The sequence below is a fragment of the Triticum dicoccoides genome, chromosome 7B (assembly GCF_002162155.2).
Source record: "Triticum dicoccoides isolate Atlit2015 ecotype Zavitan chromosome 7B, WEW_v2.0, whole genome shotgun sequence".
Lineage (NCBI taxonomy): Eukaryota > Viridiplantae > Streptophyta > Magnoliopsida > Poales > Poaceae > Triticum > Triticum dicoccoides.
The window spans coordinates 381,087,305-381,103,342 of NC_041393.1; the positions used below are offsets into that span (position 1 = coordinate 381,087,305).

Here is a 16,038-nt window from a genome sequence, read left to right on the forward strand (position 1 = left end):
TACAAGTATTTGTTGGTGTGTCTCCTATTCACAAATACAAAGGCATTTTTTCTTGAAAAACTCTACAGTGCAACAAGACTTTTCAGAGATGCATTTGTTGAAATGAAATAAAAGGAATACCATATATTAACTTGATAGTCTAATTTGAGATGTCTTTTATTAGAAATATTAATTCAACTTATTTCAAAAAAGTCTCAAGCACTTAAGTTGCTAAGTTACCAAAATAAATGTTAGGATGCAGTAATAATATTTTGTAGCTACATGTCTCTTAGTATTTCCACAATAACACGCGGGGAATCATCTGGTTTCATACAAACCCATGCATAGTACGTTGATCATAGCGAAAGCATAAAAGCTTAGTTTTTCGGACAACAGACATCACATTAGTTCATTCAGAAGGGAGGTGGAGTCCAAATTCAACCAAAAATGAAAATAAAACAACTAAAATATAAGCATAGCATTGGCGGGCCGCTGTAGTTCACCACTTCTTGGCCGGACCTTTTCCCTTGTGGTCGACAGCGTGAGGGTCCATCTCCTTCATGTATGCATCCGCGCAGCAGGATCGTCATCGTCATCCATGCTCGTGGTGCCACTCTCCAGCATCGAGGAGATGTAGCTGGACAGGCGCCAGATGGTGTGGGCCTACTCCCTCACGTGATGTGCTGCCTTTGCCTTGGCGCTCTCTTTCTCCCGCGTGAGGCGCTTGGAAGCTTCGAGCCCGAGCTGGAGTGTGTTGACGTTTTTGCGCCGGAGGTGCCTAGCGTCTGACTCCGCCGTAGTCAGCGAGCGTCTCATGACCTCATAGAAAAGCGCCTCCTCCGGGTCGACGGGGACGGAGCATGCACGTTGGCATGAAGAGCCGGGCTCCGCCGCAGCCACGGCCAAGTGCCACTCGCCCCAGGCTGCCTTCGCCTCCGACTCCTGTGTGCGCATTCACATGGGAGCCGCGTGCACGAACACCAACCGTTTCTCGGGCGGTGTTGGCCCGGAGGGGAATGGGAGACGGTCGCCCTGCTCCGGATATGGAGCGGCGTGGAGCGGGCTGGCGAGCGCAGGGCGGGCGACCGCGGCCCGCATTGCTGCACTGGGACCCAAAGGAGCTAGCGGCGGACGCGACAGATCTCGAGCTCCTGACGGTGGAGAAGACGGGGGAGAGCGAAGAGGGCGAAAGGACTGGAGTGCCTAGGGTTCATCCCATCAGATGGGGTTTTTTGGGACGGTAATGAGGGCGGGGTGGGCCGGGTTGGTCCGATGTGGTGACGATGTCTAGACGCGTTCAGGCCTTTCATACGGGGACTACTAGTCAGTCCGGGCGTTTGAGCCGGTTCTAAACGGCTAGGTTCTAAACGGTGCGGTTGGGTAGCCGGGCTGGATGCTCTTAACACGGCCGTGGGGAAGCTTTGTTTTTGTCCTGCATGGAGGTACGAATCGTAGGTGTCCCGTGAATCCACACAGACACAGCTAGCATTAAATTGATTTCTGACTCCCTAAACCACTACAAATACGTCTCCTCCTCCGAACTCTTCAAATAAAAAGTCATCACTTCACGTCCCAACTCCAAACACAGAACGTATAAAAGATCCAAGAAGAAGACCAGAAACCCGTGCAGAACAAGGGAGGAGGACTAAACAAAGACCGTCTCGCGCGGCAGCTATGCTCTTGGTTTACCTCCTCCTCTTCCTCCACCTCTCTTCCTCCGTCTGCGAGGCCAGCAGCCGGAACCACCGCCTCGTCCTCCCCACGGCCGGCCGCGTCCCCGCGGCCCCTGCATCGTCGACGATGACGATGTACCGTCGCCTTCTCCGCGCCCCAATGGTAGGAACGAAAGTACATGCATGTGCATTCACTTCAATCTCTGGGTGTATGCAATGCAGGCGTGCTCCTTCCTAGTACACTAATCTGTTCGTGCATTGCGTAATATACATGACTGATGGCTTGAGACAGCAGCAGCACTCGTCGGCGTCCTCCTCCTCCCACGACCAAGAGCATGTGCGAGGCACAATAGCGATGCAACAGCAGCAGGGGCCTTCTCCGTCGCCGCAGCCGGGTGTGACGCTGGCCAGGGACGCCATCCAGGAGGGCAGTGTGTCGCCGGCCGAGCAGAACATGGTGATGCCGCTGCCGCCAGGGGACGACAGCGGGGATACGGAAGCTGCAGGAGGCGGCGATGCCGTCGGCAGTGAGGGAGGATCGTCGGACCTGATCACCGATGATCAGCCGGAGAGCGATGCGGTCGACATCGGCGTCGACTACGTGCCTCCGAAGACGCACCCTCCATCTCACAACTAGATGGTCTGCGATGACGACGAAAAAGTTACATTAGCTACATATATATGTTTATTTATAATATATATCCGGTTTAGAGAAAAACTAGCACAAATAATCTTGTGAACCACGGTTGGCCTGATCAAGGAACTATGTCACGGGACAACAGTGCATCATTTAAGGATCACGACGTGAAGCTTTGGACATGGGTATGATTCAAAGTAAATAGCTCGCGCTTTGCTGCGGGAATTAGATGCAATATTTCAGTGAAAATGATTTTACGAAACATCAGTATTTACTATTTAGACAAACAATATGTAATTGAAATTAAAAACATATTTACTGTATTTGATTTATTCTAAAGTCATAGAATATTCCTTGATCCGAGTAGCCTGCATAATACTTGTTGATATATATGGGTAGTTTCCTTTCAATGGTGGCATGATGGGGTGGCTTAGTTGCATTTTGATATTAGACGTAGGATTTGTGGGAACTGGCTCAATCCTCTAGGGGTGGCCTATCTCATGTATATATAATGATACACAATATACAGGTTACACAGTTGGACTACGTTACAAAGTCTAACATCCTCCCTCAATCTCAACTCACTCCTGATGCATCTAGGAGGTTGAGATTGCGCCTACAGACCTCAAACATGGGAGAAGGTAGAGGCTTGGTGAAGATGCCGGCAAATTGATCCTTTGAGGAGACAAACTTGATCTGTAGTAGCTTCTGTGCAACACGTTCCCTCACAAAATGATAGTCAATCTCAATGTGCTTGGTTCGTGCATGGAACACTGGGTTTGTCGAAAGAAACGTAGCACCGATGTTGTCACACCAAAGAACTGAAGGATGTGACTGGGAGATTCCCAGTTCTCGAAGCAGAGACTCAATCCAGATAAGCTCAGCAGTCACATTGGCAACTGCTTTGTACTCAGCCTCAGTCTACTGCGAGAAACAGTGGCCTGCTTGCGTGCACTCCAGGCGACCAAATTAGGACCCAGAAATACAGCATGTCCCCCCGTGGATCGCCTGTCATCTGGACACCCAGCCCAATAAGCATCTGAGAATGCAGAGAGAACAGTAGAGGAACTAGGTCGCATGTGAAGACCATAGGAGACCATGAGACGCACATAACGAAGAATGCGCTTCACAGCAGACCAGTGCGCATCTGTAGGAGCATGAAGATACTGACATACCCTGTTGACCGCAAAAGAAAGATCAGGACGAGTGATAGTTAGATACTGCAAACCACCAACAATACTTCGATACTCCGTAGCATCCGTCGAAGAAAGAGGAGAACCAGCAGTAGCCGAGAGCTTATCCGTAGAGGACATGGGCGTGGATGATGGCTTACACTTGAGCATACCAGCACGGCGCAAGAGATCAAGAGAGTACTTTTTCTGAGTGAGAGCCAAGCTGCCACGAGACTGATGTGCAACCTCAATGCCCAGAAAGAAGTGTAATTGTCCCAAGTCTTTAACCGCAAAGTCTCTGCCAAGAGCAGTCACAAGAGCATCAGCAGCCGTCGCAGAAGAACTGACCAGAATAATATCATCCACGTACACAAGCAAATACACAGTCAGACTGGGGCGCTGAAATAAGAATAGCGAGCTGTCGGCTGTCGACGGAACGAATCCATGAGTACGAAGAGCCGAAGCAAGACGAGCATGCCAGGCACGAGGTGCCTGTTTCAGTCCATAGAGCGCCTTCGTCAAACGACAGAGATGATGAGGCTGATCTGGATCAACAAATCCTGGCGGTTGCCTCATGTAAACCTCCTCTTCAAGCAACCCATGGAGAAAAGCATTCTGCACATCGAGCTGTCGGAGAGACCAACCACGAGAGACCGCAAGAGATAAAAGAAGCCGGATGGTAGTAGGCTTAACCACGGGGCTGAATGTGTCCTCGTAATCCAGACCCTGTCGCTGTTTGAATCCTCTAGCCACAAGACGCGCCTTGTAGCGCTCAATAGACCCGTCTGCATGTCTCTTGACTTTGAAAACCCACTTCGAATCAATGATGTTGACACGAGGCGGAGGAGGAACCAATGTCCATGTCTCATTATGCAGAAGAGCATGGTACTCTTGCTCCATAGCTGTGCGCCAGTGAGGGATACTCATAGCAACCTCGTAGTGACGTGGTTCATCAGTGGGATCTGCAACAGAATGAGCAAGACAGGCAGCCAGATATGTAACCGTACCATCATGACGCTGCTTGGGTTGGAAAATTCCACTGCGGCTGCATGTATGCGGGCGTTGCGGTGCAACGAGAACAGGAGCCGGCGGTGCCAACACAGTGGAGGATGGCGAGAATCGGGCGACGGAAACCCAGGCGAAGACTCGGGCGAGGCGTCAGTAGTCCCGGCCGGCCCAGGCGAAGGGGGCGGCAGGGATGGACTGGCGGGTGACGACGAAGGCGAGGCCTCACGTGTAGGCATGGACGGAGGCGGAGACCGCTGAAGCCGCCCCAGAGAGGGCGTCGGTGTGGCGGGCCGCGCTTCATCCGTCGTGGGCCGCGACCCGACTGGCGGGGACGGCGGCGCCTCGGATGACACCGGCCTAGTGTTGGAGACCAGCGCCGGTCCAGTTGCATGGGCAGGCACGGCGCCAGAGGCCGGGTCGACGACGGGTGCATGCATGTGCACTGATCGATCAACATGCGCGACGGGAGTTGTATCCGGAAGAAGTTCCAAGCGAGCACCACGTCCAATACCTGCACCATGGTTAGGTAACAACACAGGCGAATATGCAACATCTTCAAATTGGCCAAGCATAAGAGGAGATGAATGCATATATGGTGGTGTGGCAGGTTGGTGCGGCATGGAGGAAAAGGGAAAGACGTTCTCATCAAAGACAACATCACGAGATATATAGACACGATTTGTTGGCACATGGAGGCACTTATAGCCTTTATGAAGAGAGCTATAACCTAGAAACACACATTTCTTAGACCGAGATTCAAGCTTTCTAGAATTATATGGACGAAGATGGGGCCAACAAGCGCACGCGAAGACCTTAAAGAAGGTATAATCAGGAATTTCATGTAAAAGGAGCTCAATAGGAGTTTTCATATTAATGACACGCGTAGGTAGCCGATTAATAAGAAAACATGCTGTAGCAAAAGCATCACTCCAAAAATGAAAAGGGACGGATGCATGAGCCAAGAGTGTGAGTCCGGTCTCAACTATATGTCGATGCTTGCGCTCAACCGCGTCGTTCTGCTGATGTGTATGAGGACATGATAAACGATGAGAGATCTCAAGCTTATTAAAGAAAGAATTGAGGTTGCGATATTCTCCCCCCCCCCCCCAATCAGACTGAACATGAATAATCTTATGCTTGAGAAGACGTTCTACATGCACTTGAAACTGAATGAATATATCAAACACAGCAGATTTGCGCTTAAGTAGATAAAGCCAGGTAAAGCGACTATAGGCATCAATAAAGCTAACATAATAGTTGTGACCACTCACAAAAGTTTGAGCGAGACCCCACACATCAGAGAACACAAGTTCAAGAGGACTCGTTACTTGACGAGTAGAGGAAACAAATGGTAACTGATGACTTTTGCCTTGTTGACAGGCATCACACACGGACATCTCCTTATTACTAGACTCAATAGGCAGCTCATGACGATGAAGTATATGACGAACTATGGGAGTGGCAGGGTGACCAAAGCGAGAGTGCCACTGGGACGGTGACACACGAACACCATTAAAGACGTGCGGGGCGGATGGATCCTCCAAGCGGTATAAGCCATGGCTGAGACGACCACTAAGCAGAATTTCCCGGGTGGCTCGGTCCTTAACAAAAAGATCAAACGGGTGAAATTCACATAGAACATTGTTATCAAGAGTGAGTTTGGGAACAGATAACAGATTAAGAGTCATCGAGGGGACCCGCAAAATATTACGAAGATGAAGCTGCCTAGATGGATGAGTAGTTAAGAGAGATGCTTGACCAACGTGAGAGATGGGCATACCTACACCGTTGGGGGTGTGAACCTTGTCGTGACCATAGTATGGCTGAGAGGTGGACAGCTTGGTGAGCTCGTTTGTCATATGATTCGTGGCGCCAGTGTCCATGTACCATGCAGGATCAATCGGATATGATGGTGTATAGCCAGGGTCGACGCGTGTATCCTTGCTCTTGGCGGCAACATGAGCAGCAGGAGGGCCGAAATCCGCCATGGCAAACTGTCGCTCATTACCTTTGCCATCATTACCAATGCCCAGGAAGCTCCGCTGAAACCTCTTGTGACACTTGGAGGCAACATGCCTCTCACGCCCATATAGTTGACAGCGTACCGGGCCTCCGCCCGATGGTGGCGCTGTCGGGGTGGTGACGCGAGCAGGCGGCGTGGACGTAGGGGGGGCGCTGGCCTCGCGAGGCCCAGAACGCCGCGGGCTGATCGGCGATGGTGTTGGTGGCGCAACGAGCTTCAATGCGTTGCTCGGTGAAGAGCGGCCGGGAGAAGAGCTCATGCGGCGGAAGTGGCGGCTTGGCATTGTGGACAGCCTCGGCGAGGTTGTCGTAATCTGCATCAAGACCCTTAATAACATAGCCGGCGAACTCCTCATCACTCAATGGTCGACCGATAGAGGTCAGTGTATCCGCCAGGACCTTGAGTTTATTGAAGTATGTTGTGGCCGAGGAATCCAGTTTCTTGACATCATCAAGCTTGCTGCGAAGAGCCATCGAGTGGGCGGTGGAGGTCTGGGCAAACGCATGTTCCAGAGTCGTCCATGCATCCAAGGAGGAGGCAGCAAAGAGGCAAAGGCCAGCGACCCCGTCTCCAAGGGAACCCTGGATGGCGGAGAGGATCACTTGGTCCTGTTGTACCCACAGACGGTGCGCTGGGTTGATGGCCGGGCCATGGACGGTGTCAATGACCTGCGGTGGACACGGCAGGGATCCATCGACATAACCAAGGAGGGAGCGGCTGCGGAGCAGCGGTAGAACCTTGGCACGCCAAAACAAATAGTTGTCCGGCGTGAGACGAATCGTGATGAGATTGTCGAAGTGGAACGGCCCGGGGATCACAGCGGCGTCGGTAGCAGCTACCACAGGGACCGCCGGGATTGCAGGTGGTCCACCCACACGTGGATCGTCGGAGCCTCCCGAGGCCGCCGCCATGAGGGCGAGTGTCGGGGACGAGGCTGCGGACGAGGCGGCAGTAGACGCCGATGGCGCCATCATCGTGGCGGAGTAGGGCGCCGCGGTTGTCGGTGCAGGAGACGGCGGGATCGGGGCGGAGAAGAGCGAACCCACCGCCGTGGTGCCGAAGAAGTGCTGCGTCGACGAGGCACCGGCGCGAGCGGGTAGGTTTAGGAGAGCAGCCAGCGATGCGGGGATCGTCCCGGAGCTGGCGGAGCTAGATGCGGAAGCGGACATGGCAGCGGCGGCGGCGGCGGCCCGAAGGTCTAGGGCACGGCGGCGGCGGCGGCTGTGGTGGAGGTGGGTTAGGTCCTAGGTTTAGGCTGATACCATATTAGACGTAGGATTTGTGGGAACTGGCTCAACCCTCTAGGGGTGGCCTATCTCATGTATATATAATGATACACAATATACAGATTACACAGTTGGACTACGTTACAAAGTCTAACAGTTGAGATAATTGAAGTTAGTGGATATTGAATATGAGTAGCATGCATAGTACTGTTTTTCCATGCATTGTGACATGATGAGATGCATAATTGCATGTTGAGAGAACTGGAGTTAGTGGGAATCAATTATTTAGGTATAGGATTGATCTAATTGACAACATTCCTTTATGGAAAAATGTTTGATCTATTTATCAAACATCATGACAGTACAAAGAACATCAGGAACGTTAAAAATTAAAAAGCACATCAATGTCATGCATTGCAACGTAATAAAAATTCATCGCACTCTGGCACTCCTAATCCTATTATGGTTTCTTTAAAAAAAACAATAAGTATAGTCAAATATCCCTAACATGAAGAAGCTTATGCATTGTCTGACTTGTGGGTCGTGCTTTCACTAATGAGTAAACACCATAATGTTTTTACAAAAAAGGAGTAAACACCACAATTAGGGATAACCGGCTTATAGTAGAGAGAATTGATCAAAATGCAATGGTGTTGATTAGGGGAGGTAAAGCTCCCAATATATATAGAGACCCAAAATCTCATTTTAATTGGAGTCACCGTGTAATTCGCAATGTGCATGTTATCATTTTTTTATATTTAAAAAAGTTAGCTTAACTAAAAGATGTTCAAGGATTTTAAAATTTATTGCGAATTTTAAAACCCATGAATTATGGATTTCAAAAAATGTTCGCAATATCAATGATAGTGGCTTTTTTATGGTCAAAAAAAATCAATGATAGTGCACTTTAACAAATATCAATGAATCTGCAAAAAATGAATTAAAAAATTGCGCGAAAAATTTTGAACTATTTTGTATTTTAATATTCACAAATTTTAGTAAGTGCTCGTGAATTAAAATGTGCAAGAAAAAGAAATAAAACTAAACAACACACAACGGGCTATAAGTGACCCCACAATCTCCGAAGCACTATAAGTCTATAACGCTTCTATAAATGGTTAGTTTAATTAAAAGATGTTCAAAGGATTTTAAAAACATTGCAAAATTTAAAAATGGTGAAATTTTAGAAAATATTCCCGAATTTAAAATATATTCATGAATTTCAAAAATTAGTCGTAGATTAAATAAGTTTTAAAATTTAGAAAATGTAATCTTTTCCACGTGGTGTTCACCAATTTATATTAAATATTCCATGTGATATTCTCCCCCAACAACATGGAATATGTTCCATTATGCTGGTTTTAGTGCTAAAACTACCTACAGTGGTAGTAATATAGATGCTAAAATCACACACCTCTTCGCAAAACAGATGATGTGAAGAGTAATTAATGAGAAAAGAGAAGCATATAATAACATAGTTACTCTACCATCACATATACCAGAACAAATAAATCTACAACCTAATAAATTTAGTGTTGCATGACACCACACATGTTACTCCCCGTAAACATAACCCACTCTGACTAGTCTAAGAGTGTCGCTCTAGTCCCAGGCTGATAGAAATCACTAATGTTGCAAGAGCAAAAATTTTGATCGTCTTCAGTGAACCCCCAGGAGTTAGGATTTTCTGAAAATATCCCGTGAAATATTTTTTGTAAGGTTCCAAAGTGTATTCTACAGTCCTCTTAGTAGCAGGGTTTGGTTAAAGTTTAAAAAATCAATTTCCAAGTTACTAATAATTTGAATTTTTCACAATTTGACAACGTATATCACCCTTTCTCCACAAACATGGTCATAGCAAAGATCCTCTCACTGCTTGGCCGTCAAATACCATGCCAACCAATGATCCTCATTCTCTCAGAAAAGCATCACATTTCAACACGCCAACTATGCTTTGAACACCCTTTTAAGATTTTGTAGATGCATCAAAAGCATCCGGCTATAATATTACAAGTACAAAACAGAACTCAAAATTGCTGTGCACGTCAAAATCAACTCAAACCCCAAGCGATTTCTGCTTCTTAGCAGTATTCATGTACGGCCGCAGCACAAACTCGTTCTGTGCTTCGCTTTGGTCCATAGTTCCTCGTTTGATCTGTCCCGGCAAAAACAGCAAGGTTATGTCAGCACAAGACCTACAAAAAGCATCAAACAGCACGGCAATAGCCAGATATGTAAGGGCATTTCTTCACCTGGTACAGTCGCAACTCAAAACGGGGCCCAACCTCCTTCAGGTCAATGGATTTGGGGCCACCATGTTTTTCGTAGATATGATGCCTGCCATAATCAGAGAAACAAAAGGAAGATTACATCAGAACAACGCGTGACAGATGATGATATGTTTTCATGGAAAGAAAATCCAGACATATGGAAAGACTATTTTCTGGACTTTTGAGACAAAGACTCAATCCAGCTAGCTTTGTTGTGTGAATATATTCTGTGCGACTGCTGACATCACACAATAACCAACAAGGATAATAAACAAAGTAAGATGGTAACCTGAAAGAGATATAGTCGTCTCTATTAGCAAAAGTGATTAGACGCTTTGACTCTGGCTTCGGCACAGGAAAGAGATGCTTCATTATATTGGCAGTCCTTTCACCAGTCTGCAACAATTCAACCAAATCAAACAAAGCCACGTTTCATTTCCAAAATAAATAAAGCGCAAACACAAAGATAGCAAAGAAAACTGTGCATTACAAAATTCCGACGAACTTTAACAAGAGCTTGTCTACTTGCAATACTCCCTCTGTTTATAAGAAGTTTTGGCAGTTCAAGAGGTAGTAGTAACCAGGGATGCATATCCAACAATGCCATTGGCCTAAATTTCTTTTAGAACCAAACAAGCAGAGGAGAAAAGGTGTAAAAATTACAAGTGCATAACAAATACTCAAGCGGAACTCACAAAAATGAACTTCAAGCCAAATATGCAAAAGTAGAAGTGGAGGTGCTCAGTTTAATAATTTTGAATGGTTTGAGTTTGTCTTCACTAGTAAGCACATACATCAGGTTAACGAGAAAAACATCACCGCAGCCTCCAAATTTAGTAACAAACTAAGATAAAAAAACAGAAAACAAAACAATTCTTTTTCCCTAAGCAACAGTAGAAATGGTGGCGCTCAGTTTAATAGTTTTGAATGGTTTGAGTTTGTCTTCATTGGTAAGCAAATCTCAGGTTAACGAGAAAAACATCACCGCGGCCACCAGATTTTGTAACAAATTTAGATCAGAAAACAGGGAGGCAACAGAGCAAAAAGGTGAGGTTAACGAGAAACACATCACCAAAACTTAGATCAGAAACAGGGTGAGGTCAAAAACAGAAAAGGGCCAGAGCAAAATAAATTTTTTCCCCTAAGCAACAGTAGAAATGGTGGCGCTCAGTTTAATAGTTTTGAATGGTTTGAGTTTGTCTTCATTAGTAAGCAAATCTCAGGTTAACGAGAAAAACATCACCACAGCCACCAGATTTTGTAACAAACTTAGATCAGAAACAGGGAAGCACAAAGCAAAAAGGTGAGGTCAACAAGAAACACATCACCACACCCTCTATATTTCATTAAAAAATCAGAAACAGACAAGGAACATAGCAAAAAGGGCTTCTTTTCTGAGAAGTGGAGGCACTCAGTTTAATAATTTTGAATGGTTTAGTTCATCTTCATTAGTAAGAACATCTCAGGTTAACGAGAAAAACATCACTGTAGCCTCCAAATTCCATAACAAATTTAGATCAGAGACAGGAAAAGAACAACGGAAAAGTAAGTTTCTTTTCTAAGCAAGAGTTGTGAGTGGAGGCGCTCAGTTTAATAGTTTTGAATGGTTTGAGTTTGTCTTCATTAGTAAGCACATCTCAGGTTAACGAGAAAAACATCATAGCAGCCTCCAAATTTCATACAAATTTCGATCTGAAACAGAAACAGAAAAGGAACAGAACAGAAAAAAAATCATAACCCTCATCCTGTTACATCCTATCAAGCTAACCAAGGCTGCTGAGATGTATAATTTGAATGGATAGATATTATCCTCACAGTTGGTCTCAGGTTAACAAGAAGACTATCATTGCAGCCAGGCAACTAACCAGTGTAGGAAGCACAAAATTTGTTTGAGGTAAAATAAGCAAACAGGTACCAAAGCTGCTCAGTACATAGTTTTGAATGGATATCTTATCCTCATAGTAGGTCTCAGGTTAACGAGAAGTCCATCATTGCAGCCATCAAGCCGGACAACAAACATCGTCCGAGGAAAATGAGCAAACAAACTACTAACTGAAGCATGGAAAATTCTTAAAAATGATACCAAAGCTGCTGCGTTTACATAGTTCTGAATGGACATATTATCCTCATAGTGTGTCTCAGGCTAACGAGAAAACCATCATTGCAGCCAACTAAGACAATAAGCAAAGCTATTTTTAGTGTGAACTTTTGTGCTCACAACAAAACAACAGTAGCAACAAAGCACATGAGCATACAGCAGCCAAGACAACATATATTCTAGGCAGCATAAGATCCACTGGAATTGGAGGTGCTCAGAATCAGATGAAAATCATGAAATCATCATCAATTTCATCATAATAAATAGCAATACAAGCATTATCACAAATTTTGTTCTTGAGAGTATGTATGTGTGTATGCATGAGCAAACACACACACACACACACACACACACACAAACACACACACACACACACACACACAGAGTCCTTGCTTAATTAGATAAGCCAGAATCATCACACAGCAGGCTCGAGTTCACGTGTGAGTATATATGCATGTGTGAATGGACTAGTGATAAATGATAGGTCTAGAGAAACCAAGAAACCAAAAAATAAAAGCATAACAGAATACTGCAGGATGTTCATCCTAATTCTTTAACACAGATACCTAAATGCTAACACAAAACTACTTTCCAAGCCACACAAGGTGGAACAATTACAATGAAAAACATAGATAAAGCATGAGTGACATTGTTAATTGTTGTCTGCATGCATGAAATGAACATGGAACATTTAACAGGTGAGACATATTAGAATAAAGAGAGTCAGGATTCAAGTATGTAATACCTTGGTTGTGAAATTGTCCAGTATCAAATGAGGGTAAGCTTCTGACATTTTGCCCATGGCCTTCCTATCTTTGATATCATGCCGTGTTACCTGCCAAAGATGGAACCACGAGTTACCACCAAGAATGGTGTCCCATGTTGAACACTGCCCCATCTCGTCATGAATAAAACAGATATTGGTACTTACCACATTGAGTAACCCAAAGTATGCAGTTGGACCTAATGGTAGATGACACACAATCAAACCATCAGGCTGACCACGATGCTCATGCACCAAAATAAGATCAGTGATCTCGTGTGATCGGCAGGACTCAACGATTTCTGATATCACCTACCAGGAAGAAAAAAAAATGGATCGATAAGAAACAGTAGCCAAAACTCACGAATTATATGAGAGAAAAATTACAGTCCAAACAAACACTATCTAGCATGTTCACTTTTTAATCAATCAAATTTTATGTGAATGATACCTAATCTGAAGTTGGTACACAAATGATATACGAGGAATGCTTCCGTATCATACCTGACCACCACGGTTCATCCTCTGTGAGTTCGGAAATACAACTTTCAGCTCCTAGCAAATGAACAAGATTGACCAGTCAGTAAGCACAAAATGCACCATTTTAACCTGTCAAAACACCTTCGAGTTCACAGCATAAACACGACCTTAACAAACTGAGTCAGGGGTGCACTCGGGTTACGGGATGTGGTCAAGAGAATCTTGGGCTCGCGGAGCGTGGCGCCGGCGTACTCGTCATCTATGATGCTCCTCGGCACTGCCACCGACCAACCAACCAACCATAAGAAACGCAACAAAAAAAGTAAAGAAATGGGAAGGTGGGGGCGATGGATCCGACGAAACCTGCCCGGTCTTGGTCGTCGAGGTCGATCTCGCGGCGGAGGGCGAGCTCCTCGTTGCGAAGCTCGGTGGGGATAGGCTTGCCCTCCTCGAGCGCCTCCCGGACGCGGCGCTTCTTCTCGTAGTGCTGACGCTCCTTCCCCTCGAGGCTCTTCCGGTAGAGGTACTCCCGACGGAGCCGCGTGTTCCGACGCAGCATCTCGCCTCCCTCTCCCGACTGGACCAAGCAAAACCCTAGCCAGGCGCTTGATGAGTGGAGGCGATAAACCCTAGTAGCGACTTCAAAGCTTTGGCGGCGCAGCGCGAGCTTGGACACGGAGTTGTGGAAGGAGGAGGGCTTCTTTTAAATAGCAACGCTTATGGGCTTCTATGGCCTCTCCAGACAGGCATATGGGCTTCTATGGGCTTCTCTAGACGGGCAAATAGCAAACTGGTAACCTCCCTCAAAAAAAAAAAAGCAAACATGGTAACCGATGATGATTATACTCTAATTAACGAGCACTTCTTCAGGAGCCTCGCAAACGATCAGCGCCATTTGTCGCGCTCCCAGCCGCCCCGCCACGTGTCGCGCTCTGGAAGCTACCTCCGGATTTTGTTTTTGTTTTTTCGCACGCGTTTTCAGCTTTTTAGACAGGTTATTTTTTGTTTTCTTTCGACCTTTCGGTTTTTCACCGGTCTTCCTGAACTTTTGGACCAAAAAAAATCCAGAAAAAATTCATGAAAAAACGTGTTTTCTTTTTTTTCCCTCTTTCGCAAGAGTCACGGTTTTGCTTCCGCGAGAGGCACGGTTTTGCTTCCGCGAGAGTCACGGCCGTGCCTCTCGGAAACAGAAAAAAACGTGTATTATGTTTTTTTTACTTCCGCGAAAGGCACAGTTTTGCTTCCAAGAGAGGCACGATTGTGCTTTCACGAGAGTCACGGCCGTGCCTCTCGAAAATAGAAAAAGCGCATTTTCTGTCTTTTTTCCTTCCGCGAGAGGCACGGTTTTGTTTCCGCGAGAGGCACGGTTGTGCTTTCCGCGAGAGGCATGGTCGTGCCTCTCGGAAATGGAAAAAATGTGTTTTCTATTTTCTTTTCTTTCACGAGAGGCACATTTTTGCTTCCGCAAGAGGCATGGTTGTGCTTTCGTGAGAGGCACAGCCATGCCACCTCGAAAACGGAAAAAAAAACACATTTTCTCTTTTTTTTCCTTCCGCGAGAGGCACGGTTTTGCTTCCACAAGAGGCACGATTGTGGTTTCACAAGAGGCACGGTCGTGCCTCTTTTGAAAAGGGAAAAAACTGTGCTCCCGGTTCGGTTTTTTTTCGGTTTTTTTCGTGAAAAAAAAGTTCGTCAAAACCTATCAACATGGGATCTAGTTTTGAAGATCTCGGCGCGAGGAATGCAATGGTGAAAACGGTTCGATATTTGGACGCACGGTTAAAGAGATAAAACGTTTTGAATAAACGAATCTACGAAAAAAAGGGAAAACTTACAAGTTGCGACAAATGGCGCACAGTAATTTTTGCAACGAGTACTCCTTAACTAGTGATTTCGCACGTTCACCTCGCGATGTAGGGCAACCGTCGCCGCCGATCGCCATGAATTGTTGGTCCCCTCGCCTCTGACTGCATGGCTCGGAGATGGGGAATCTTGCATCTTCAGGAGTTTTACATCTTTTACCATCATTCAGTGATTATTTTTTATGTGAATAAAATTCACTCTTGTTGTTTTGACGGTGTTATGAGATTATAGAGTTTGCTATCCTCATGCATCCAATTTTTCGGATCTAATGAGTTTATGTTGGTGTGTCAAAAGAATTTATTGGTTTGATTCTTTCTGGAGTTCAAATCTTTTATCGACATCATGATGAAGATATTATGGCCCGACGCCTACACTTCTAGCATATCATTCTTGACCCAAGTACGTTCATCGATTAAGGCTTCCCATCTTTTTGGATAAGCGACTCGAGACGCTTTCAAAAACCGTTATTGATAAGTTCGTGCAGTTGAAAGAGTGACAACATCATTGCTCCATTCTAATTGCAGCCTCTTTACCGAAGTCTTTGGAGTATTTTTTTTCTAGTAGAGATCGATACCGTGAAAAAGGTGTTTCCAAAAGATTTCATTATAATTCTTAGTCATAGCAGCTAATTTGTGTTTGCTTGGATTTTAGGTCTACATGAGTGTATCTGTAATTGTTATGAGTATGAATAAAACTATAGGTGCTTCTCAAAAAATAAAACATTTATTAAGGGGTACCCTTGCAAAGGTTACTCCCACACCTTATCTCATGCTCTGGAGAAGAAGAGAAAAAGATCACAAGTTCAAGACCCACATGCACAATTTAGAGTCAATCCGACTGATCAAA

At 45.7% G+C, this 16,038-nt stretch overlaps 1 protein-coding gene across 1 annotated transcript; it reads right to left on the minus strand.

Moving 5' to 3' along the window:
• Nucleotides 1-9,570: 9,570 nt before the first annotated feature.
• LOC119338082 (U3 small nucleolar ribonucleoprotein protein IMP4-like) lies at nt 9,571-13,999 on the minus strand. Its single transcript, XM_037610378.1, has 8 exons — nt 13,693-13,999; nt 13,497-13,606; nt 13,354-13,404; nt 13,018-13,161; nt 12,832-12,921; nt 10,278-10,384; nt 9,971-10,055; nt 9,571-9,873 (listed from the first exon to the last, which is right to left on the minus strand). Exons 1-8 carry the CDS (start codon nt 13,886-13,888, stop codon nt 9,775-9,777), a joined length of 882 nt encoding a protein of 293 aa, XP_037466275.1. The 5' UTR covers nt 13,889-13,999; the 3' UTR covers nt 9,571-9,774.
• Between the last annotated feature and the right edge of the window lie 2,039 nt (nt 14,000-16,038).